Source organism: Acinonyx jubatus, chromosome C1, assembly GCF_027475565.1.
Source record: "Acinonyx jubatus isolate Ajub_Pintada_27869175 chromosome C1, VMU_Ajub_asm_v1.0, whole genome shotgun sequence".
Taxonomy (NCBI): domain Eukaryota; kingdom Metazoa; phylum Chordata; class Mammalia; order Carnivora; family Felidae; genus Acinonyx; species Acinonyx jubatus.
This window is the reverse complement of record NC_069381.1, coordinates 183,289,995-183,314,101: the sequence shown is the minus strand read 5'-3', so window position 1 is coordinate 183,314,101 and position 24,107 is coordinate 183,289,995. Positions and strand designations below refer to the sequence as shown.

At 38.7% G+C, this 24,107-nt stretch overlaps 2 protein-coding genes across 4 annotated transcripts in view; one reads left to right on the top strand and one right to left on the bottom strand.

Annotated features, from left to right (window-relative positions):
• SGO2 (shugoshin 2) overlaps positions 1–2,031 on the bottom strand; it is a 68,249-nt gene extending 66,218 nt beyond the window's left edge. Inside the window, exon 1 of one of the 2 annotated variants that reach the window (XM_053215527.1) lies at positions 1,805–2,031. In XM_053215527.1, the coding sequence (XP_053071502.1) occupies positions 1,805–1,844 (40 nt within the window). In that variant the 5' untranslated portion in view covers positions 1,845–2,031. Of the gene's footprint in view, positions 1–1,687 lie in introns of both variants that reach the window. The other variant, XM_027053789.2, reaches the window with a different exon arrangement.
• KCTD18 (potassium channel tetramerization domain containing 18) lies at positions 2,031–23,655 on the top strand. 2 transcript variants are annotated; one of them, XM_027053826.2, is made up of 7 exons: positions 2,031–2,188; positions 4,598–4,833; positions 6,374–6,585; positions 8,866–9,059; positions 10,373–10,467; positions 15,397–15,499; positions 22,484–23,655. In XM_027053826.2, the coding sequence occupies exons 2-7, from the start codon at positions 4,665–4,667 to the stop codon at positions 22,962–22,964; spliced, it is 1,254 nt and encodes a 417-aa protein (XP_026909627.1). In that variant the 5' UTR covers positions 2,031–2,188; positions 4,598–4,664; the 3' UTR covers positions 22,965–23,655. The 2 variants fall into 2 exon arrangements, with proteins under 2 accessions (XP_026909627.1, XP_026909633.1); XM_027053832.2 differs by lacking the exon at positions 2,031–2,188 and adding an exon at positions 2,201–2,802.
• Positions 23,656–24,107: the final 452 nt, after the last annotated feature.

Below are 24,107 nucleotides of genomic sequence, written 5' to 3'. Positions count from 1 at the left end.
TCACCTTCCTCCTTGTCCTCATGCTCACCAAGCTCCAGCCACACTAGTGTCCTTTCTCTTCTTACAAATTGTCAAATCCTTTCCTGCCTTGGGCCTTTTTTGCTTGCTCTCTCTTTTTTATAAATTACTTTTCCCCCCATCTCTTCAGAGGGCAGGCTCATTCTCATCCTTAGTGCTCAACTTGAATGTCCCCTCATCAGCATCCAGGGCCTTCTCCACCCCAGCCATCATCTCCACCAAACATTATCCTATTTCCTCTTAAGTAGTTACCACTATCTGTAACTATTTAGCTTAGTGTCTGTTTCTCCCGCTTGAACAGGAGTAGGCAAAGTATGGCCCATAGGCAGCCAATTGTTTCTGCATGGCCCATGATCTAAGAATGGTTTTTACATATTTAAGTGTTTGAAAAAACATTTTTTAAGTTTTTAAATTTATTTGGGGGGGGGGCTGCATGCACACAAGCTGAGGAGGGGCAGAGAGGGAGAGAAAGAGAATTCCAAACAGGTTCTGCACCCACCGCGTAGAGCCTGACATGAGGCTCAAACTCTAACTCACAAATGGTGAGATCGTGACCTGAGGTGAAATCAAGAGTCAAACGCTAAACCAACTAAGCCACTCAGGCATCCCTGAAAAAAATTTTTTAAAGAATATTTCACAACACATGAAAATTATGTGAAATTCAAATTTCTGTGTCCACAACTAAAGTTGGAATACAGCCACCCTCATTTATATACTATCTATAACTGCTTTAACACTGCAACAGCAAAGTTGAGTAGGTGTGTATGGCTCACAGAGCCTAATTTACAGAAAAAGTTTTCTTTATTTAAGTAATCTCTACCCCTAACATGGGGCTGGAACTCCCAACCCTGAGATCATTGGTCACATGCTTTAGGAGGGAGCTAGCCAGGTGCTCCCAGAAGCAATGTTCTGACCCTGGCACTAAAATGCAAGTGCCATGGGGCATTGATTGTCTTGTTCAGTCCATCACTCCTAGTGTGTGGTCCAGGCTAATGCTCAATTTATAGGATGAATCAACCTTACCACTCTCCAGGGACTATTACTATCTGAGGGAGTAGGTGGGCTTACTGGCTTATGCCCTTCTAAGACCCAGAGGAACTGGGAACCAATTATTATTGGCTCTAGAAAAGTACCTTGAAAACAGGACTGTGTTTTATTCATCTTGAAATACCTAGTAAAGTCTTTTGCACAAGGTAGGGTGCTGCTGGAATCTGGAAGAACTCTTTTGGGGTTGTTGTTAAGATAAAATTTTGGGGTTGTTGTCAAGTAAAGGTCTCAGCATAATGTCAGGTGTACGTAAGTGTTCACTAAATGTTTGCTCCTGCCTCAATTTTCCTTGCTGTGATGGGAATAAAAGTGTGGGGTAGTACACAGACTCAAACAAGAATGTTCTTGTGTGAGACGGCTTTGTTTTTTTTTTTTTCATTTATTTATTCTCGATGGACAGAGGGAGGCAGAGCGTGAGCATGGAGGGGCAGAGAGAGAGGCACAGAATCAGAAGCAGGCTCCAGGTTCTGAGTTGTCAGCACAGAGCCCGACCTGGGGCTAGAACCCACGAACCATGAGATCCTGACCTGAGCCTAAGTCAGATGCTTAACCGACTGAGTCACCCAGGCGCCCCCGTGTGAGGCAGCTTTGTAAACTACAAACACAACCCGAATGGACTTACCCAAGTGCAGGCAGAATTTTACTAAATCTTGGCAGTGAGCAGCCCAGTTTGGAGCGAAGGGCCTTCACCTGGGAGTCGGAAGACATAATTCTTCCTAACTCTTACCACTTAACTGACCCTGAACAATCGCAACTTCAGTGTCGTTTCTTTTCTTCATGTGTAAAAGCAGCCTCCAAACGGACACCACGTTCCTCAGGGGTCCAGCCGGCGTCTCCCTTCCAGGTCTTGCCCTACCCTGCAGGCGCTAAGACCCTTCCAATCGGCTCTGCGCGCCCACAGGCTGAGGAGGCCGGAGGGGCGGGACCAGACTGGGGGCGGGGCCTGGAGTCTCCGGGGCGGGGCCTCCCTCGTTCCGGCCGCAGCCGCCGCCCAGCCGGGCCGCACGGGGGCGCCGCCGGGGCCGCGCTGCTCCAAGAGTTGCTGAGCAGCCGAAGAGGCCCTCACTTCCGCGTCGGTCCCCGCGGCGTCCGGCGGCCGCGCCGAGGGCCGGGCTGGCCGCAGGTCAGTCGGGGAGGCCGCCAACCCGGCCCCGCCCGTGCAGAGGACCGGGGCGCCGGGTGGGCCGCGGGCCCGGGAGGCGGCGGGGCGCCCCAAGGAAGGGCCGGATCGCGCCGATAACACGGGCGCCCCGGGCTGCAGGCTCAGGCTTCGGGCCGATTCGGGGACCCCGGGCCGCGGGGACACCGGCGGGGCTTTCGGGTGTCCCAGCCCCTCCCCTTTCGTCCCACGTCGTGGGAGGAGAGCGAGTCCTTTGAGCAGAGTTTATTAAAGTGGGGTCCGTGGGCGGATCCCCGACCCCATCTGACTTTCTGAACCAGACTCTGTGTTGTGGCCTGGGAATCTGAATATACATCAAGCGTCTCTGATGGTTTTGATGCCAAGGTGGTCACAGAACCGCACTTTGGGGGCACTTCCTCAGAGGGCAGGGCATTTCCGACACAGCAGGGAGTCTAAGTGGGTGCATTGAGGATGGGCCATTGACTGGCCTTGAAATGGTGTTGGATGGTCCTCTGCCTTAGGAGAAACTGAGGCAGGGGTATCTCTTAAATCCTTGCACTAGGGTGCTGCTATGTTCCTGTTGCCACCACTGGAGTCTTCAGATGGACAGATGCTTAGTGAGTAAAGTGCCCTGGTCAGCAGCCTTAGGGATGAAACAGTGCTGAAATAGACAGTGTAGGGTGCAGCAGAAAACTTGGAGCCAGTCCTGCTGACCCGGGGCGGACTCCGCCACTTACCAGCAGGGCAGTCCTAGTGTGGACCCTGCTCACATCACTATTTCTTTCTCCAGTGTCCTCATCTGTCAATAGAGACAGTAATTCCTATCCAATAGGGCTTTTGTGTGAATTAGGTAGTGTCTACCAAGTGTCTCCTGCAGTAACTGTCACATAATAAGCATTGAGCAAATGGGAATTATTGATAGTGATATAGATTCTGTCTTCCTAGAGCTATAGTCTCCCAAACTAGGGATTAAATAGGTGAGAAAAACGTGGAGAGAGGTACACAGCATATTTGGTGGACTGTGCACAGATTCTAACTGGGGGATGCTTGGGAAGGTCATGCAACCTGTGAGATTTGCCTGTGGCTTTGAAGAATAGCTGGATTCCAGGGAGCTGGTAACTGGGGCAGCATGAGCCAGTTCCATCCCGTGCTTCAGAGGTGGTTCTCTCACATGGGTCATTGCAGGGCTGCTCCTGGGACTTTGAGGCAGCAAAAGAAGTCATGTTGATAAGTGTTTTCTGAAGGCTAAACTGTTGATCCATAAGAGTTTCTGTTTACTGACCACGTTTGACACATATTGTTTTTGTCAGACACCGATGGTCTCCTTTTCCCATCTCATTGGAGACTGGCTAAATTAGAGCATCTACAAAAGGATCCTAGTTGATCGCATAGTAAAAGTGAGTTGCCATGAATATAGTTGAGTCTCTTGATGGCCATTTTGCATTTGCAGTGAAATGCGCAGTCACATCAGGAGTACCTTTTTATCACAGTATTGTTTTAGGTTCCAGAGAAACACCACAGTCACTTGTGGTTCGTCCATCTCCAGAATAGATTAAGAAATCAAGTCCTTAAAACTTCCCTCTAAAGCTTCATTCAGCCATTTTGGAATGAAGAAGCCAGATGATTTAGAGCTGTTATTTGTTGCTCTTTTGGACCAGTCTGGCTACTGGCATACATAGAATTCTGATCTCAGTTGATAAATTATATATTCCTTAGTTACCTAATCTAGGAACTACAATTAGCATTGTTAATAATTTCTGCTTATGTTTCCTTAAATCTACAGAAGCAATATCAATCCTTCAGTATATGCCTTATGGTAAAATTTATATTGTTATAGATAAAATTTATATTGTTACTGAGTACTTACTCTGAGCCAGAGACTGTTCTATGTGCTTTTTATATGTCCTGTTACTCCTCTGATAGTCCTTTGAGGTAGGCCCCATCCCTGGCTCCGTTTTATAGATGAGGAAATAGGCAGAAGAAGATAAGTATTTCCCAAGGTCCCTAGTTAGTGGTAGAGCCTAGTAGCCTAATTCCATGCTACATGCTGACCCCCTCTGCAGTCTAGATAGCTCCCTCAGACTTATTATAGTTTAAAAAGATATGTGAATATCAAAGATCATGAGCAAACCTCACCTTTGCTTTATATGGGACAGACAATGCATTTTCTTGTTAAATTCTTTAAACAGTCATTTCAGTAGCTATGATTTGGTTGGTAATAGTTCATCATTTAAAAATACTCTGAACCAAAGTTTTCCAGCTTCTCGGCATATCTCAAACTTCTTTCATGTTATATAAAGTCCTCCAATATTGTTAGTGCTGAGCACCTTATTTTAAATCACATTAAGATGTATTTATTTTATTATCTATTTGGTGTATTATTGGAAATGTGATTGTCCTTTGTTTTTACAGAGGTGGACCAGGACCACCATTATTTTGCAGTTTCTGAAAGCGTTTCAAAGCAAAAATTTAGGTGTTGATGGGAGCAATGGAAGGTCACAAGGCAGAAGAAAAGGTGGTAGATATTCTTCGACTGAATGTGGGTGGCTGTATTTACACAGCCAGACGTGAGTCCTTGTGCCGCTTTAAAGACTCCATGCTGGCATCCATGTTCAGTGGTCGTTTTCCTCTAAAAACAGACGAATCAGGTAAATAACTAAAGTCCATAAAGCATGATCATGAATATTCATTAAAATAGTCTAGTTTAAATTCCCTTTGGTTTTCCTAATTACAATGGAATGTATTAGACTAGTGTAGTAATTATCGAGATCATTAGAATTGTATGGAGATTTATTAAACACATGAAGAAGTTAAATACCAGTTTCAGAATCTGTGATGCTGTCACTAAAAGTTGACAAAAAAATCAATGTGTGTTAAGGCCTACCATCACCTAAATATGGGGATTGATTATACTTTGAAAGTTGTTACGTTCGTGCAACTCCATGGGTAACGATATTGCGGCTTCTCTCTGTGTTCTTCAGTTAAAACATTTATTCTCTGGAGAAAGCAGCTGCCCTCATAGTTCACAGGGCAGTCACTGTAGTGTAGAATTAGTGTTAAACTGGCCACCCAGTCTAGCTGCGTAGCCTTGTGTGGGCTGATGTGGACTCCTGCAAAAACGTCAGTGCAGTGTACCAGCAGTCACCTAGTGGTAGAGGACGGAAAATTGGTCTTCCAGAAGAAACTGTAAAACACAAGGGTAGGGATCTGGGGCTGCTGCTCTTCTTGCTTGGAGTGCTCTGGTATTTGCTTAACCTACTCCCGTTTGTAAAGAAATCTCAACAGTGCAAATAAGTCTTTTTTGCACATCTTTGGTGTTCTGGAGCTCAGAGAACCCACTCTTGCTTCTGTGTCAGAAGAGGGGGTTCAGGGGATCTTGAGCAAGAGTCACTGTTAGTAACCCTGGGTCTTGAGAGATTGCTTTGCCAGCTGGATGGCAGTTGAAAGAATGGAAAACACTGATGGCTGGTGCCCATGTGGGCAGGAAGGTTGTTGACAAAAAGATAGCAAGCAGGGATTGAGTTTTTCCTCTGCCCCCAAGTTTCACCTCCTTAATCCCTTCTTTTCTAAGCTAACCAAGGGAGAAAAGGAATTATTGAGTAGCCTCACACAGAAGTGTTTTTAAAAATTCTGCTAAATTGTCTAAGAAAGCCTTTTGTCATAAAGTAGTACCAGCATAACATTTCTTTTTTAGAGTTTAGGTTCTCACAGTACAAAGGGACTAACCTATTAAGACTAAACATACAGTGTGCCTGGAGCTAGGAACCCCGGGTTTACATGTCATTGACACTACAAGTTGACTAACATACAAATATGACATAAATGAGCATGTCCTCATTAGGGAGGAACTCCATACATCTTTCCTGGCCGGGGAGGACTGAGCTTAGGGGTAAAGTTACATTTCAGCAGCAGTCGGATCTCCATGGCTTTTGAGTGGCCATAGCAGGAATATGGTCATTGCATCTAAAATTCCCCCATGGAGCTCAGAATACATTTTCCTATATGGTAGGTGAGAATACAGAGGATCACCAAATATGGCTAAACCCATTTGAACACTAGTTACTAACTTTCTTGTGAGAAAGAAACATTTCTAATTGTAGAGGTCTGCAGTCTGATTTTAGTTTGACATGTTGAAACTTTATGGTCATATGTATCTATGCAGTGATTTTTGAACTGGATGTTTTCTAGGGGCTTGTGTTATTGACCGTGATGGACATCTATTTAAATATCTCTTGGATTATCTTCATGGAGAAGTTCACATTCCCACAGATGAGCAAACCCGTGTTGCTCTGCAGGAAGAGGCTGATTATTTTGGCATCCCGTATCCATACAGCCTGTCTGACCACTTGGCCAATGAAATGGAGACATATTCTTTAAGGTCAAATATAGAACTTAAAAAGGTCTTGGCATTTTCTTAAGTTTTAAAAAAGTACATACGTATACATATATATATGTTTTTATACACAAAGCAATGTGTGTTATTTTGCATAGCCTGTGTTGCCATGAAAACCAAACATGAGAAAGTTACTTTTTCTAATTTTGAAGACACATTTCTTAATTACTAATCTTTTGAAGGCCCAAATTCTATGTTCTAGGAAAGTGTATTACATTGCCACTCAAAGGTTTATAGTTTTTTTATTTCTCATTGGAGATTTAATACCTTTTGATGGCTTTTTTAATAGAAATATTCTGCTCTTTAGGTTCTTTGTAAATAAAGAGCAATATTGTAGTATGTAAGAGTATAGTGGTATTTTATTTACTGAAATGACTTTTTAAAGAATGGTCACAAGAATAAAAGATTGTAGAAAATCTACCTGATTTAATAAGTGTAGCAGTTTGTTACTAAATTAAAACATTGGTTTGATTAATTCACTTTGAGATCAGTAAGTATTTTTAAAAGATATTTCTCCTTTAAATCACATTTTAAAGATCTTTACATGAAAGGTCTTGAAAAACTTCATTACCTATTTTTGTCTTACTGATAAGTATTATATTTGCTTTTAGTACCTTTGGGCATCTAAGAAAATTTTTTTCCCTAGATGATTAATAGTAGTGAAAACTGACCTGAATTGGGTTTGATTTGGGTATCAGTTTAGGAGAGCAAGCTGACAGTATGGTTATTAGGAGTGTAACATGAAGAGACAGTTGATTTGGTTCCAGATCGTCTTCAGGAATTTGCATGGTTGTATGGGTTCTGCTACTGAAGTTATATAGAAATTGAGTTGTCAAACAGTTCTAGGGTGCTGTTTGCCACATCTGCAGAATGGGGCTAAGAAATCCTGACTGGAAAGCTGGAGTGGGTTGACATTCATCTTCTGAAGTCTCAACTGTAGTCTTTTGATTTCTGATTTGTACACAAAGAGGACATAGCATGTGTACATTGACTGTGTCAGCCAACACATATTTATCTCAAATGTTTTTGGTATATAGAGCACTGCTCTTGGACTGTGTGGGACACAAAGAAATATGACATACAGTTAGACAGCAATATTAAATGAAAATGTAAGACATCTTAGAGTCCTATTTTCATTCACTGAGTCAGTAAATATTAGGCATCTCCTTTGTGTCAGGCACTATTCCAGGCACTTGGGATACAACACAAAACAGACAAAAGTGCCTGTCCTCAGGGCCCTCACAGGAATAATGCTGTTTCTCTCAGGGAAGGCCCTTGGGCACTTGGCTGGGTGAAGCGCTCCAGCTCTGTTTCCCTTAGCACCTCCTAGGCTCACGTGGTTACAGTTATCCTATGTGCTGATGGCTTATTGACTGTCTTTAAATTTCCTAGAAGTTTATTTATTTATTTTGAGAGAGATAGAGAGAGAGAGAGAGTGAGAGTGAGAGAGAGAGCACACTCTGAGGAGGGGCAGAGAGAGAGAGGGAGAGAGAGAACCCCAAGCAGGCTCTGCACTACCAGCGCAAATCCTAACATGGAGCTCAATCTCACAAACCATGAGTCATGACCCAAGCTAAAATCAAGAGTCGGATGCCCAACTGATTAAGCCACCCAGGTGCCCCAACTGTCTGTCTTTTACATTAGCTATAAAACTCTAGAAGGGCTGGGACCCTGTCTTTTGCTCTAGGACCTTAGTGCTCAACCACGTTAGTAACTTCTTAATATTCAAGAGAATGAATGAATAGGTAGATAAACGCCAAAGGAGTTCTTAGAATTTGCACTGATTTGTATATCTTTCAGTGGAAAAGAACAAGTTAATCTGGTTAATTCATGATTGGATTTGGAGTAAAAAAAAATCAGCTATGGGGCTTAGTCAGTAGAAGGTGAAAGGAATATTGAGTCAAATGGGAAACTGGGGGGAAAATAAAAGGAAAAGAAAAAGGTCTGACTCTTAATCATATGAAGATTTTAAAATTAAAAGTAATGTTGATAGTGAGGCTAAAGGAGGAGGAAAGAAAATATAGCTTCCATGTGGAAGAGGATTCTCTAGATGAAAAGGTGTTGGGTTTTTGGGTGGTGCTTTTTGTGATTTACCCCACCCCCATGCCAAATTCAACAAAAGCATGTTTGGTTTTTCAAGGTGTAAAGACCAGGCTGAAATTTATCATCTTTTTATTTCCCTTATGACCAACTGAAATTGCAGCTTTACATGAAAGTAATAGAACCAAATTCATTTCTACTTTACTCCAGAATTAAATTCAAATTTTGTATATTTTTTTTGCTCCAGGCTTTAACAGACTTCTGTGATTCATATGGTTTAGTTTGCAATAAGCCAACAGTTTGGGTTCTCCACTATCTTAACACATCTGGTGCAAGCTGTGAGAGTAGAATTATTGGTGTATATTCCACAAAAACTGATGGAACAGATGCTATTGATAAGCAGCTGGGAGGAAGAATTCACAGTAAAAGCATTTTTAAAAGGTATGCCCATATTTAAATATGAAAGGGAACAGAATGAAGTTTTGGTCTCTTGTAAGAGGTGTTACTGAATGGAATATGTGGTTGACTAGAAAAGATCTTCATTCAACACTTGGCAACACACAGAGTGAGCTCTTATAGCTGTTGAGACAAGCCTGCTTCAAGGAGACTGTAATTAAGACCACTTCACATATATGTAAACTATGGGACATCCACAGTGGTCTACTACATTGCCTCTCACCTGGGAGTGGGCATCAAAGTCCCCTAACAGGCCATGTCTCGCTGTCCTCCCCTAGACCATAGTCCAGGAACAGAAGCACTGCCTAGAAGTCAGCAGCCCTGCTGAGTGGTACAGGACTGGCATGTGCCTCAGTGTCCTGTTCTGAGAAATGAAGGACTTCCCTGGTCCCTATCAGCCTTAAAATCCGATGACTTGAATGTAAAATTTTTTTTTTTATTTAAATTTTTTTTTTCAACGTTTATTTATTTTTGGGACAGAGAGAGACAGAGCATGAACGGGGGAGGGGCAGAGAGAGAGGGAGACACAGAATCGGAAACAGGCTCCAGGCTCTGAGCCATCAGCCCAGAGCCTGATGCGGGGCTCGAACTCACGGACCGCGAGATCGTGACCTGGCTGAAGTCGGACGCTTAACCGACTGCGCCATCCAGGCGCCCCGAATGTAAAACTCTTAAGGGTTATTCTCTTAATATTTTTTTTGTAAACTGACTTAACACAGCGGTCAGTTCACATTACGGTTGTTTTGTTTTTTTGTTTTTTTGTTTTCTAATTCTCTGGGTGGTTGGATTGGGTCACATATTAGTGACTAATGAATGATCACATGAACTTGCTTTTTTAGGTGACTAAATATGTCATCATTTTCTGAATTCTTTACAGGATGTTTATATAAGATATACGAGTGCCTGGAACAATGCTATGAAAGTTTTAGTCAAAGTTGAATCTTTTAAAATTTTCCTGGAGTTAGGTAATTTTTTTTAGAAAACCTATTTCTAAAGATTTGTTGATTTGTCTGTACAGTCTATATTGTGAAATTAACAAGTGCTTTACCACATTAAAAAGAGATTGAATATAGGTTAGTATATGAGTATAGTATATTATACTCATAGATATAATCTATAGTATATTATTATCTATATATGTCCTTAAGAGTTGCAGAAGAACAACTATTCAATGCCAACATATTTTTTCCCTTAATTAACAAGCATTTGGTAGTATATCGAGTATTAGCTGTATATACATACACACACACATACATTCATACTTAGTATGTTTTCATCATCTTTTGCAATATTTCTAGAGAGGCGGGGAATAATGTTCAGTACATTTGGAGCTATTATTCAGTAGCTGAATTGAAGAAAATGATGGATGCCTTTGATGCCTGGGAAGGAAAAGGTATAGTACAATTCTTTTATTTCATGGCAGAAGGTAGACTTTCCCATAATAAGACAAAGTGAGTTCAATTGCTGCATTTTTCTTTTTTGAGAAAGTATTTCTTTGTAAGGTCAAGACATTTGTCACTTCAAAGTATGTTGATTAAGACAATTTACTTAAAAATCTTTAGACCCCATGAGTTGCTAGATATTACTAATAGTTTATAATCCAGTAACCTAAAAAATAGTTTATAATTTCAGCATCTGTTAGTTATGCTTATTTAGTTCAATTCAACAGGAATTTATTTAGCATCCACTTTGTACCTAGCATTGTCCTTACTTTGAAATTTGACCATTGTTACCAAGCTTCTTATATCATTTGATAATAATAATGCTGTTTAATATTCAGTGTGATACGTAGTTTACATTCAGTAACCCTTAGTCTTAAAACAATTCGGGATGTTGTTTACCATTTTATCGATGAGAAAACTGAGTCTTAGGCCATGCCACTTGCTTATGGATCACAGAGCGTTAGCTGTTCTATGCCTAAGTTTTTTTCCTTATTTAACAAGTATGTATTGAGTGTCTATTAGGTGCAAACACTCTAAGTTCTAAAATTGGGTCCGCAAATAAATAAGACACATGTTGGTCCTCAAATAGTCCTAAAAGCTGGTAGAGACAGACATTGCAAGTCACAAAAGATTGCATACAAGGACAGGAGGGGGGTTTAAAAAACTCTTCATCACCTGCTTCTCTTCAGGTAGGGTGCTAGTACCAACCTTTCTTTCCTCAACTTTGCACCTCTCACTTTTCCTCACCCCCCCCCCCCCCCCCAGATTACACCCCTCAGGCAGACAGAAAAAAGTGCTATTCTCTTTAAGCTTTTTATCTTAGATTTAATTGACTTTGAGACACTTAGGCTTAAGTTGAGGAACAAACCCCCTGGTGTTCTCTGTGTCTCCTATTGTGCCTCTGGACTGGCAGACTGCCCAGAAGGCTTTGGGAGAGCCCTGGCTGGTCTTCTTTCTCCACTGACTCAGGAAGCTGAAGTGAAGAGCTGGGATCACTGACTTACAGAGTGTGAGACTGATTTTAACTTTTTAATAAGTAGGTAATGAAGTATCATGGGTATTTAACACAGTTCTGGAAGGCCTACGGAAAGCCATTAGACAAGAAACAGAAGTGAGAGAAAGAAATATTGGAAGGAAGGAGATAGTTATTTGTGGAGAGTATGTCTTTTTAGAAAACCCAAAGGAATCAACTAAAGGTATCTTATAAGTGATGAGTTTAGTAGACCAAACCAGCTGGATACAATGTAAGTAAACACAAAGATCAGCTTACTTATGATAGATTAGTTAGAAATCATAGGGGAAAATCCCATTTACAATGGCAATAAACAACAAAATAACTAGGATGACCTATCAAGAAATACTTGAGTCTTTTATGAAGAAAACTACTAAAATATATTCATCCATTCATCAATTCATCCATCCATCTATAAAAAAAGAAGACATGAAGAGTATGGTAAGACCTACCCTGCTTCCAAACAGGAAATTTATCTAGATAGATTTTATAATATTCATTATAAAGATATCAGTTTTTCTTAGATCAAATTATAGGTTTAACACAATCCCTACCAACACATCAGTGGAACCCTTTGGCCATCTTGAGGAAATGAGTCTAATATTCCTTGAAAGAATAAAGCAGTGAAATAGCCAAGAACATTTTGGAGAGCAGAAGTCATCAGAGGAATGAATCTATGTGATAGTAAAAATACTATATATAGATTTGTGATAGTAAGAACCATATGTTTCTGGTGCAAGAATAAATGCAAAGATCAGGAGTAAACCCCAATGAAATTATAAGAATAAAAATGCTATGTGATAAGGAGTATTAAATATCAATGAAAAAAGATGGATGATTTAATATGAAATTGAGAAATATGCTTAGGAGAAAACAGAATTTTAACCTCATGTCACTTATCAAAATAATCCCAGGTGAATTTATGGATGAAAAATGAAGCTATAATAAACTATAATGAAAGTTAAACAAATAACTGATTTCTTAAAAGGGAAATAAATCATAAAAGACAAAGATGAATAAATTTGATTACATAATATTTAATATAACTTTAAAACAAAAAAGTATAAAAAAATTAAAAGGCTAATAAAAACTTGGATAAAAATATTACATTAACTGGACAAAGAATATCCTTAAAATAGAGAAGATTTATTTAAATTGATTAGAAAATCAACTCAATGCCTATTATAAATAAATGTGCAAGGTTCATGACCACAAAATTTTCAGGAAAGGAAATCAGCACGTGGCAGGAGGTTCAAACTCATTATTTATCAGTGAAATATGTATTAAATGAGAACTATTTTTTACATACCAGATTAGTAAAGATCTCATGCATTTTTGGCAGGAGTAACAATTAATACTACTGTGTTGGGAAGTAATTTATCATTACATATTGATAGCATCAGAACTGTTCATATTCTTTGACCTGATAATTCTACTTCTAGATATGACCAAATGCAGATAAAGGTTTATGAACAAAGTGTTCAATTAAGCATTATTTATAATAGAGAAAAAATAAAAACAATATAAATGTCTATGATACAAGGTTAAATACATATTGGCACATCTATGGGAAACTGATGAGCAATAGCTATTAAAATTATTTTGAATAATATTTTACATACATGAATGCCCATGATACAAATAAGAAATTATCAAAAGCAGGAAAAAAAATTAAATGTAAAGTGTACTCAGTAATGTGCATATCATATGAATGAGAAAAAGACTGGAATCAGATTCATTGAAGTGTCATGAATCATGATTCCTAGTTTTAGGATTAGAAGTGATCTTGATTTTTTTTTAATATATACTTTTCTATATTATCCAAGTTTTATACAATGAAAGTGAATTATTTTATAGGAAGGCAAAAATAAAAGTTTTAAAAAGAAACTGTGGCATATCTATATATTGGAATACTACACAGCAATAAAAAGAAATGATCATTAATGCATATATCAACATGGATGAATCTTCAAAATATCAATGCTAGAGAAACCAGACACAGAAGGGTACATACTGTTATGATCCCATTTTTATGACACCCCTGAAATGGTAAAACTATGGAATGGAGGGGAAGGCATCAATAGCAAAGGGGTACATGGGAATTTGGGGGTGATAGAAATGTTCTATGTCTTGATTGTGGCTATAATTATATGACTGTATACATTTATCAAAACTCATTGAAGTGAGTACTTTAAAAGGGTGAATTTTATTTTATGTAAATTATCTCAATAAACCTGAGTTAAAAATAAACAAACAAACCTTAATGGATGGGATTTGGGAATGTTTTTGTAGCAGCAGTATGTTTGGGAGCATGATCAAGCAGTTCCAGAAAATTATTGTCTTAAAATTAGGTCCATAGGCTCTGTGAGTATTGGATATGTCTGTTACATATACTAATTTATATGCCCAGCTTGCTAAGTTGGTTGATATTTATTACTAAACCTTTAATGATTAAAAAACAAGACACCAGGGGTGCCTGGATGGCTCAGTCAGCTGAGCATCTGACTTGCTTTCAGCTCAGGTCATGGTCCCAGGATCATGGGATCAAGCCCCAAATCAGATTCTGTCCTGAGCATGAAGCCTGCTTAAGATTCTCTCTCTCTTCCTCTGCCCCTTTCCCCTGCTCGTGCTCTCACTCTCTTTCTCTCGAAACAAAACAAAAACAAAAACCCACATACATACGACACCATACCCATTCTTGGGACTTCAAAGTTATTTTTAAAAAAATGTGAACCAATTTTTATTCAACATTTTTAAGCCTTTTTTAATGCATCTACATATAATTTTTTATGATTCTTTAAAAATTGGGGTGAAATTCACATAATATAGAATTAAAGTATAGACTTCAGTGGCATTTACTACATTAACAATGTTGTATAACCACCATCTCTGTCTAGTTCCAAAATATTTTCATCATCCCACAAGGAAACCCAGTACCTGTTAAGCAGTTACTCCCCATTCCCTTCTCTCCTCAGCCCCTGGCAACCACCAGTCTGCTTTCTGTTTCACTGCATTAGCCTGTTCTGGATATTTCATGCAACTGGAATCATACAATATATGACGTATTGTGTCTGGCTTTTTAACTCAGGATAACATTTTTGAGGTTCATAAAAATACATTTCAAACTTTCATTCAGAAACTTCTCAGATTTAAAAGTTAAAATGAGTTTGACCACAATCTTGGCCTAACACACTACCCTAACAGTGATAGTTCATATTCATATAGTGGTCAAAGGAAATTTACAGTGGTTCACAAAATTTACCTGATTTGATGAGTGCTGCAATCCAATGATGTTGACATGGCAAGTGTTAAGACCGTCATTGTCCAATCCTTGCACTGCTGTCAACACTAGAATTTATAAAATAAAGGCACCAAACATCTGTTAAGCGCTTAGTCTGTTATAGGCCCTATACTAAGCATTTTGCACTTATTTACTCGTTTAATCATCACAACAAACCTATGAAGTATATACTGTTATTGTAATTTTACAGATGAGAAAATTTAGACACGGAAAGTTAAGTAACTTTCGCAAGGTCGCATGATTAGTGAGTGATAGAAGTGGGATTCAGACCCAGGCAGTCTTGGCTCCAGAGCCTGTGCCTTTAACTCATCTGCCCAGAACCCATATAATGATCTACTAATTATCAGTAGTAGATCTGGGGCTGGTAGCCAGAAATTCCCTAGACCTGGGTTATGAGTTATCCCACTATTGCCTTGTTTCTTCATGGGAACACTTCCTGCATACACCTGCTTTCTTCAAATGGGAGGCATGAATCTCAAACTCTTTCTGCTTAGTCTTACACAAAAGTGTTGCTGAACCTTTTGCAGTGGACAGTGGCTCTCTTAATTATGCCTTTTGATCTTCCAGGTGTTAGCTACTGGCGGGTGCCTCATGAGCTGATAGAATGTTGGACTCTGGAAGAGCGGCCTTTACTTGGAAGCCTGCGTCACATGGCCCCAATTCGAAAGAGGTTATTTGTGTTCTGTTGATATTGTTTTTGTTTAAATCTGTGACCTGTATTTTTATTGCCTTTACTGGGGAAATGAATAATGGTTCTTGATCTTACTAAGTTTATTAGTCACCTAGGTGAGTATTCTGCATTACCATCAAAATATAAATCTTGATAAATTCAAAGTTTCCAAAACTATGTAAAAACTGGAAATAATTCTCTAAAACTGAGTTACAGTATGTTCTTTTTGGGAGAATGTGATTTTAAGAATACTAGTGGACATAGTAAGAATGCTGTGGTATTTTTCCCTACAGAAGTAAAATCCTAGGCTTTATTGGCAGTAGCCAAAAAAATTATTTGTTAGACTTAATATCTGAAATTTCCTGTGACTTATTCTGAATTCCTTTCTCCTTCCCATTACCACCAATAGTATTTTTATTTAATGGTATTTTCTTGTATCTTCTGAAATTATTATCAAATTCAGTCCACATCTGTGCTTTTGACTGTACTTTAAATACATTTAAAATCATACTTATTTTTCATTATCTGGGTATCATTCATGGTTTTTAGATGTTCTGATTTCTTGATCATCTGTTGTGAATTTGATTCAGTGCCCCTATAGAATCTGTGATTGCTTTTTTTTTTTTTCCCTTTTGGATCTTTCATAGAAATGCAGAGAATTTTCTTCAGTTTTTAATAGTTAATTATCTCTGGTTAAAACATCTTTTTTTTCTTAAAGTCCCTCATTTTATTATCAATATTTATTTTGCTTTTTGAACTTACAGTTAGCAAATACTGTTTGGGTCCAGAGCAGTGGTTCTCAAATGAGGGCAGTTTTGTCCCACAGGGGATATTTGACAATGTTTAGAGACACTGTGGGGTGGGGGATGCTACTAGCATCTAGTAAGTAGAGGCCAGAGATGCTGCTAAACATCCTAGAATGCATTGAGCAGCCTCTACAACAAAGATATATCCAACCAAAAATGGCAATAGAGCTAAGGTGGAGAAATCTTGGTCAAGACTCTAGTAGAAGATGTGGGCAGAAAACAAAGCAAGCAGGGATGGTTTTATGGAGATTCTCCTCTGCGTTAATTGTTCTTTCCTCTGGGGTTTATTAAGCATTATTTTTGATTCATGGATAGGATAATGATAATGATAACTTAGAAACAATTGTGAGGTCCTGAAGAATCATTTGCTTCACCTGAGAAAATTTAGTTATGTTCAGTAGAGTTTTAGGGTTGAATATATTATATTTGCATTCTTTATTACATGTCAGTTTTCAAATCGCCATGTCATTATGATCCTATTTCCAAGATCAAAATTCATTATGTTATATTTATTTGCCTGTGAAAATATACCCACACTGATAAAAGGGAGAAAAATTGGAGGATTGCCATTATACTTCCTGTTCAGAAGGTGAAACTGATGCAAACAGTGGCAGGAGCAGGCAGGATTTCGACAGTGGTTGTTTGACAGTTTTAAGGTCATTTCCTTAAACCTTAATATCATACTGGCTCTTTACAGATATTGAACCATCCTTGCATCCCTGGAATAAATCCCACTTGATCATGGTATATGATCCTTTTAATGTATTGTTGAATATGGTTTACTAATATTTTGTTGAGTATTATTGCATTTATGTTCACCAGCGATATTGGCCTGTAATTTTTTTTTCTTGTGGCATTCTTGTCTGGTTTTAGTATCAGGGTTATCCTGGTCTCATAAAAATAATTTGGACGCATTCCCTCCTCTTCTGTTGTGTGGAAGAGTTTGAGAAGGATTGGTATCAAATCTTCTTCAAATGTTTGGTAGAATTTACCAGTGAAACCTCTGGTCCTGGACTTTTGTTTATTGGGAGGTGTTTTGCTTTGTTTTATTGTTTTTTAAGTTTATTTATTTATTTTGAGAGAGAGAGAGCATGAGTGGGGGAGGAAAAGAGAGAATGGGAGAGAGAGAGAGAGAGAGAGAGAGAGAAAGAGAGAGAGGTTCCCAAGCAGGCTCCATGCTTGTCAACACAGAGCCCAACATGGGGCTCAAACCCATGAACTGTGAGATCATGACCTGAGCTGAAATCAAGAGCTGGATGCTTAACTGACTGAGTCACCCGGGAGTCCCTGTTTGTTTTTTTTTTGTTTTTTGTTTTTTGTTTTAAGTAAGTTCTAGGCCCTACATGGAGCTTGAACTCACAATCCCAAGATCAGGAGTTGCATGTTCCACTGACTGAGCCAGCCAGGTGCCCCAGGAGCTTTCTCATTACTGATTCAATCTCCTTACTAATAATTGGTCTGTTCAGATTGTCGATTTCATCATGAGTCAGTCTTGGTAGGTTGTATATTTCTAGGAATTAAAAAAAATTTATTTGTCCTTTTTTTTTTAATTGAAGTATAGTTGACATACAATGTTATATTAGTTTCACGTGTACAACATAATGAATTGGCGATTTTATATATTATGCAGTGCTCACTATGATGTGTAGTAACATCATACAGTGTTACTATAATGTTATTGATTATATTCCCTATGCTGTGCTTCATCCCCATGACTTATTTTATAACTAGAAGTTCGTAACTCTTAATCCCTTAGGAATTTATCCATCTGGTCTAGTTTGTTGGTGTGTAATTAATCACAGTAAGCTCTTATGATCCTTTGTATTTCCGTGGTATTAGTTGTAACACCTCTTCATTTCTGATTTTATTTGAGTCCTCTCTCCTTTTTCTTAGTGAGTTTTCTTAAAGGTTTGTCAATTTTGTTTATCTTTTTAGAACTGGCTCTTAGTTTCATTGATCTTTTCTATTGTCTTTATAGTCTCTATTTCATTTACTTCTGTTCTAATCTTTTATTTATTTATTTTTTAACATTTATTTATCTTTGAGAGACAGAGAGAGACAGCACGAATGGGGGAGAGGCAGAGAGAGAGGGAGACACAGAATCCGAAGCAGGCTCCAGACTCTGAGCTGTTAGCACAAAGCCCGATGTGGGGCTCGAACCCACAAACCATGAGATCATGACATGAGCTGAAGTTGCACACTTAATTGACTGAGCCACCCAGGTGCCAACCTGCTCCAATCTTTATTTCTTTCCTTCTACTAATGATGTGTAGTTGTCACTCAGCTATTCTTTAGGGTTTTTTTTTATGAGGAAATTGTTCTATATGTAGCTGTAGACTCAGTGTATTTGTGGGAGGAGATAAATTCAAGATTTTCCTACATCACCATCATGAACAGAAACCTACCATATGGTTTTGATATCGTATTGAAAATCATATGATCATCTCAATAGATGCAGAAAAAGCATTTGACAAAATTCAACAATTTATGATAAAAACTCTCAACAAAGTGGGTATAGAGGGACTGCACTTCAACATAATAAAGTCCATATATGACAAGCCCACACCTAGCATCATGCTGTATGGTGAAAAGCTGATAGCTTTTCCTCTAAGGTCAGAAACAAGACAAGGATACCCACTTTCATCACTTATATTCAACATAGTATTGGAAGCCCTAGCAAGAGCATTTAGGCAAGAAAAGAAATAAAGGGAATCCAAATTAGAAAGGAAGTAACAGTGCCTGGGTGGCACAGTTGGTTAAGCATCCAACTCTTGATTTTGGCTCAGGTCATGATCTTATGTTTCGTGAGCTTGAGTCCCGCATTGGGCTCTGATTGGCTCCACTTGAGATTCTCTCTCTGCCCGTCCCTTGCTCATGCTCTTTTTCTCAAAAATAAATAAATAAACATTAAAAAAAAAAAAAGGAAGTAGAATTGTCACTATGTGCAGGTAGCATGATATTATATATAGAAAAAATTACATCAAAACTGCTAGAATTAATAAAGAAATTCAGTAAATTTGCAGGATTCAAAATTAATATACAAAAATCATTTATATACACTAATGATGAACTATCAGAAAGAGAAATTCAGAAAACAATCCCATTTACAACTGCACCAAAAAGAATAAAATATCTAGGAATAAATTTAACCAAGGAGGTGAAAAACCTATGTATTGAAAACTATAAGACATTAATGAAAGAAATTGAAGAGAACATAAATAAATGGAAAAATATTTTGTCTTCATGGACTGGAAGAATTAACATTATAAAAATATCCATACTACCCAAAGAATTCTATAGATTCAATGCAATCCCTATCAAAATTCGAATGGCATTTTTTATAAAAATAGAACAAACAATCCTCAAATTTGTACAGAACCAGAAAAGATCCTGAATAACCAAAGCAATCTTGAAAAAGAAGAACAAAGCTGGAAAACTCATGGTCCATGATTTCAAACTAGCATAGTCCCCCCTTATCCACAGGGGATACATTCCAAGCCTTCCAGTGGATGCCTGAAACTGTATAGTACTGAACTTTGTATGTACTATGTTTTTTCCAACACATACATACCTGTAGTAAAATTTATTTTTTTTTAATTAGGCACAGTAAGAGAGTAATAACAGTAACTCAATAAAATAGAATAATTGTAACAATATACATAATAAATATATGTGAATGTGGTCTTTCAAAATATTGTACTGTACTCACCCTTCTTCTTGAGATGATGTAAGATGATAAAATGCCTGTGATGAGATGAAGTGATGTGAATGATACAGACATTATGACATAGCATTAGGCTACTACTGACCTTCTGATGATAGAAGAAGGATCATCTGCTTCCAGGCGATAGTCATCTGTGGGTAACTTAAACTGCAGAAAGTGAAACTGTGGGGGGGGGGGGGGACTACTGTATATTACAAAACTATAATAATTAAAACAGTATGGTTCTGGCATAAAAACAGACACACAGACCAATGGAACAGAATAGAAAGCCCAGAAATAAACCCACACATATATGGTCAAGTAATGTACACAAAAGCAGCCAAGAATATATAGTGGGGAAGGGACAGTCTCTTTTGGTGTTGGGAAAACTGGATATCCACATGCAAAAGAATGAAACTTTTGCGTGGATCCCTATCTTGCACCATACACAAAAATTAACTCAAAATGGACGAAAACAGAGGCAGTAAGTTCCTTGACATAGGTCTTGGCAATGATTTTTTGTATCTGACACAAAAAGCAAAAGCAACAAAGGCAAAAATAAGTGGGACTACATCAAACTAAGACTTCTGCACAGCAAAGGAAACCATCAAAATCAAAAGACTATCTATTGAGTGGGAGAAAATATTTGCAAATAATATTATCTGATAAGGAACTAATGTCCAAAATATATAAAGAACTCATACAACTCAAAAGCAAAAAATAAAATAAAATAAAATTTTAAAAAAAGGCAGAAAATCTGAATAGACATCATTCTGAAGAAGACATACGGATGACCAACAGGTACATGAAAAGATGCTCAACGTCAATAATCATCAAGGAAATGTGAATCAAACCCACGATGAGATATCACCTTAGACCTGTCAGAATGGCTATTATAAAAAAGACAGGGGGGCGCCTGGGTGGTGCAGTCGGTTAAGCGTCCGACTTCAGCCAGGTCACGATCTCGCGGTCCGTGAGTTCGAGCCCCGCGTCAGGCTCTGGGCTGATGGCTCAGAGCCTGGAGCCTGTTTCCGATTCTGTGTCTCCCTCTCTCTCTGCCCCTCCCCCGTTCATGCTCTGTCTCTCTCTGTCCCAAAAATAAATAAATGTTGAAAAAAAAATAAAATAAAAAAAATAAAAAAGACAGGAAATAACAAATGTTGGCAAGGATGTGGAGAAAAGGGAACCCTTCTACTCTTATGGTGGGAATGTAAACTGGTACAGCCACTATGGAAAATAGTTGGAGGTTCTTCAAAAATTTAAAGGTAGAACTACCCTATGATCCAGCAATTTCACTTCTGGGCATTTATCCAAAGAAAATGCAAAGAGTAACTTGAATACTTCATTGCAGTATTGTTTACAATATGGAAAAACCTAAGTGTCAATTGATGGATGAATGGATAAAGAAGATGTGGTATATATATAAATAAAGGAGTACTACTCAGCTATAAGGCATGAAATCTTGCCATTTGTGACAACATGGATGGACCTCCATGGCATTATGTTAAGTGAAATAAGTCAAAGGAAGACAAATATCATGTGATCTTTGTTTTTTCATAAATGAAAGTAAAATGAAGTAAATAAATGAAGTAAAAAAAAATTCAAGCTGGTAGATACAGAGAACTGATTGGTGATTGCCAGAGGCAGGAGTGGGGGAGGGGGAGAAATGGGTAAACTAGTTTTTTGGTTTTTTTTTTTAATTTAAATAAGTTGAATTTTTTTTTAATTAAAAAAAAAACATTGTCTTCCATTTAGACTTTTTATAATGAATGGCAAACTCAATTCAGGAATCTTTTAAGTTTTGTCTAATACTTCTTAAATTGAAAAAGCATCTAACTATACCATGGGTTTGACCATTCTAGCGGTTCCCAAAATGCATTTCACAGAATGCTAATTTTACTGGGTGCCAAAGGCTGCATTACAGATCCATATTGGGAAATACGGATGCAACAAAATTAAATAGGTGTCTTTACTTTAGACCTCAGAACCTTTATTAACTTTCAAGAGGAGAGTAAAATATGCAACAGCATTTCTCAAAGAGTTTATGAAACAGTAAATTTTCTCAGTAAATCAACTGTTCTGGAGGGGAAAAAAACCCCTAACTTGAGATCATCCTGGTTATCATCTGGATCACTGTGAGGATTCTTAGGAACCAAGTGATATACTATATAATTCTAATGTAACATTCCAAATCTTAATTTGTCGTTGGTATTAACATGGTGATTTTATTTTATTTTAGAAAACATTATGGTGATTTTAATAGTTCATATTCAAGTAGAAACAATCTTTTGTAAACTTGGTAATTTACTTATTGACCTTGGTGGGAGACGAGATGAAGTACCTGATCCCTCTAAACCTCTTGACTCAAATTCTTGATGAAAACGATTTTCCTCACCCTGAAGATAAACTTTGCGGACGTTTTCAGGAGTTACCAAACCTGTAAATGCTGACACTGACATGCTTCTGTATCCACAGGCGACTGATAGCTTTCAATGAAGAAGAAGAAGAAGAAGTGAACTGTAAGACTGGTCCTAAACCAGTCCGATTTCTGGGCCCTTCCACCAGCACCCAAATTAAAGTCAAGAACTCGGCGTCGGTCCGAGTGTCTCCGGCCAGCGCCCTCCACTCTTCAGGCGGAAAGGCAGCGCAGCGTTCTGCGTCGCCAAAGGCACCGTCGTCGGTGGGCACCGTGCTGCCAGGCCAGCCCCAGGCTTCCCGTGGGGCCAGGAGCGCTGCTGAAAACGGAGCCGCACACCCACCTCCGGCCAAGGTCCTGCTCTCAGACAAGAAAGCCACCCCGCCGCGAGTGATAAAACTGAAGAGAACTCCACTGTGCGCCGCCGGGCCTTCCCCGCCAGCCGGGGGAGCACAGCGACCCGCGGAATCCCCAGCACCGCCCCCGGAAGACCCTGACGCGCACGCGCGGACTGAAAACGGGCGGGGCCAGGCTGATTGACAGAAAAGTGGGTTCCTGACCTCCAGCTCGCCTCTCGGAGCGCCCGACCCGTGTGGTGCAAATAAGTGGCGCTGTTCTTGGTGCAGTAGAGGTGAAAGCTTATGCTGGTCTTTAGGATCGTTATGGGAAAAATGAAGTGAGTCAAGTAGGAATGGAGGAAGGAAGCTTTAAGTGGTTGAGCCTATCATTACTTTTCATTTTCCTTACTTTGACATGGTTTGTCTACTGATAGTTTGAATTTCAGGGTGGTTTTGTTGGGTTTTGGGGGTTTTTTTTTTGGTGGTTAATCCGTATTAAGGCAACAAAACAGCACAGTACAATAAAACAGTACAGCAGAACCATCACTAGAGAAGTCTACTTTGTTGCTGAGTAATTACAGACTTTAGGCTCTTTTGTAATGTTACTCATTGCTGCCCAGGGCCAAGAGTGGGATTAGTATTACCGTCTGCTGAAACAGAATAAGAGAGGGTGGCGTTAATGCTTCCATGCGCTGTATCCCAGCCAAGAGAGATTTGAGAGAAAATGTGCACCAAGGTGAACCCCCCCACAGGTTACTTTCAGTCTCAAAAGCCGTCATGAAAAGATATGAGGAGGAAAAAAAGAGTAATTGAAGATCACACTTTGACTCAAAGTATTTTCTTTCCTAGATTGGTTTTTTTCTTTGTCTTTTCTGGTAGCAGATTTATTTATACATCACAAGATATCTTGGAATGAGAACCATATAACATGTCTTCAGAATGAATTGTTAAAATGTTTTAATTTGAATAAGTGAAGTTTTGAAAGTACTTTGAAAAAGAAGTTAAACATTAACTTTTAACTAAAGTTACTATTTGTTTCTCAGGAATGACCACCGAAGAGTCATTCTGACCATATAATATGATTTTTATGCATAAAATTCCCATTTAACTTGAACTTAATATTTTTAAGTTAAACAATCTTTTAATTAATCCTCTATTTTTTCACAGCTATTCAGTTGTATGTGTTTACTCTTACATGTTAAGTTTTATAATTGGATCCCATATTTCTGCCTTCAGTAAGCAGTATGCCTACAGTGTATTAAAAATAAGTCCATAAAGCAGGGTACTTTTTACTCAATGCTTATCATTGTACTTGCATTACTTTGAAAGAGTGAATATACTCAAA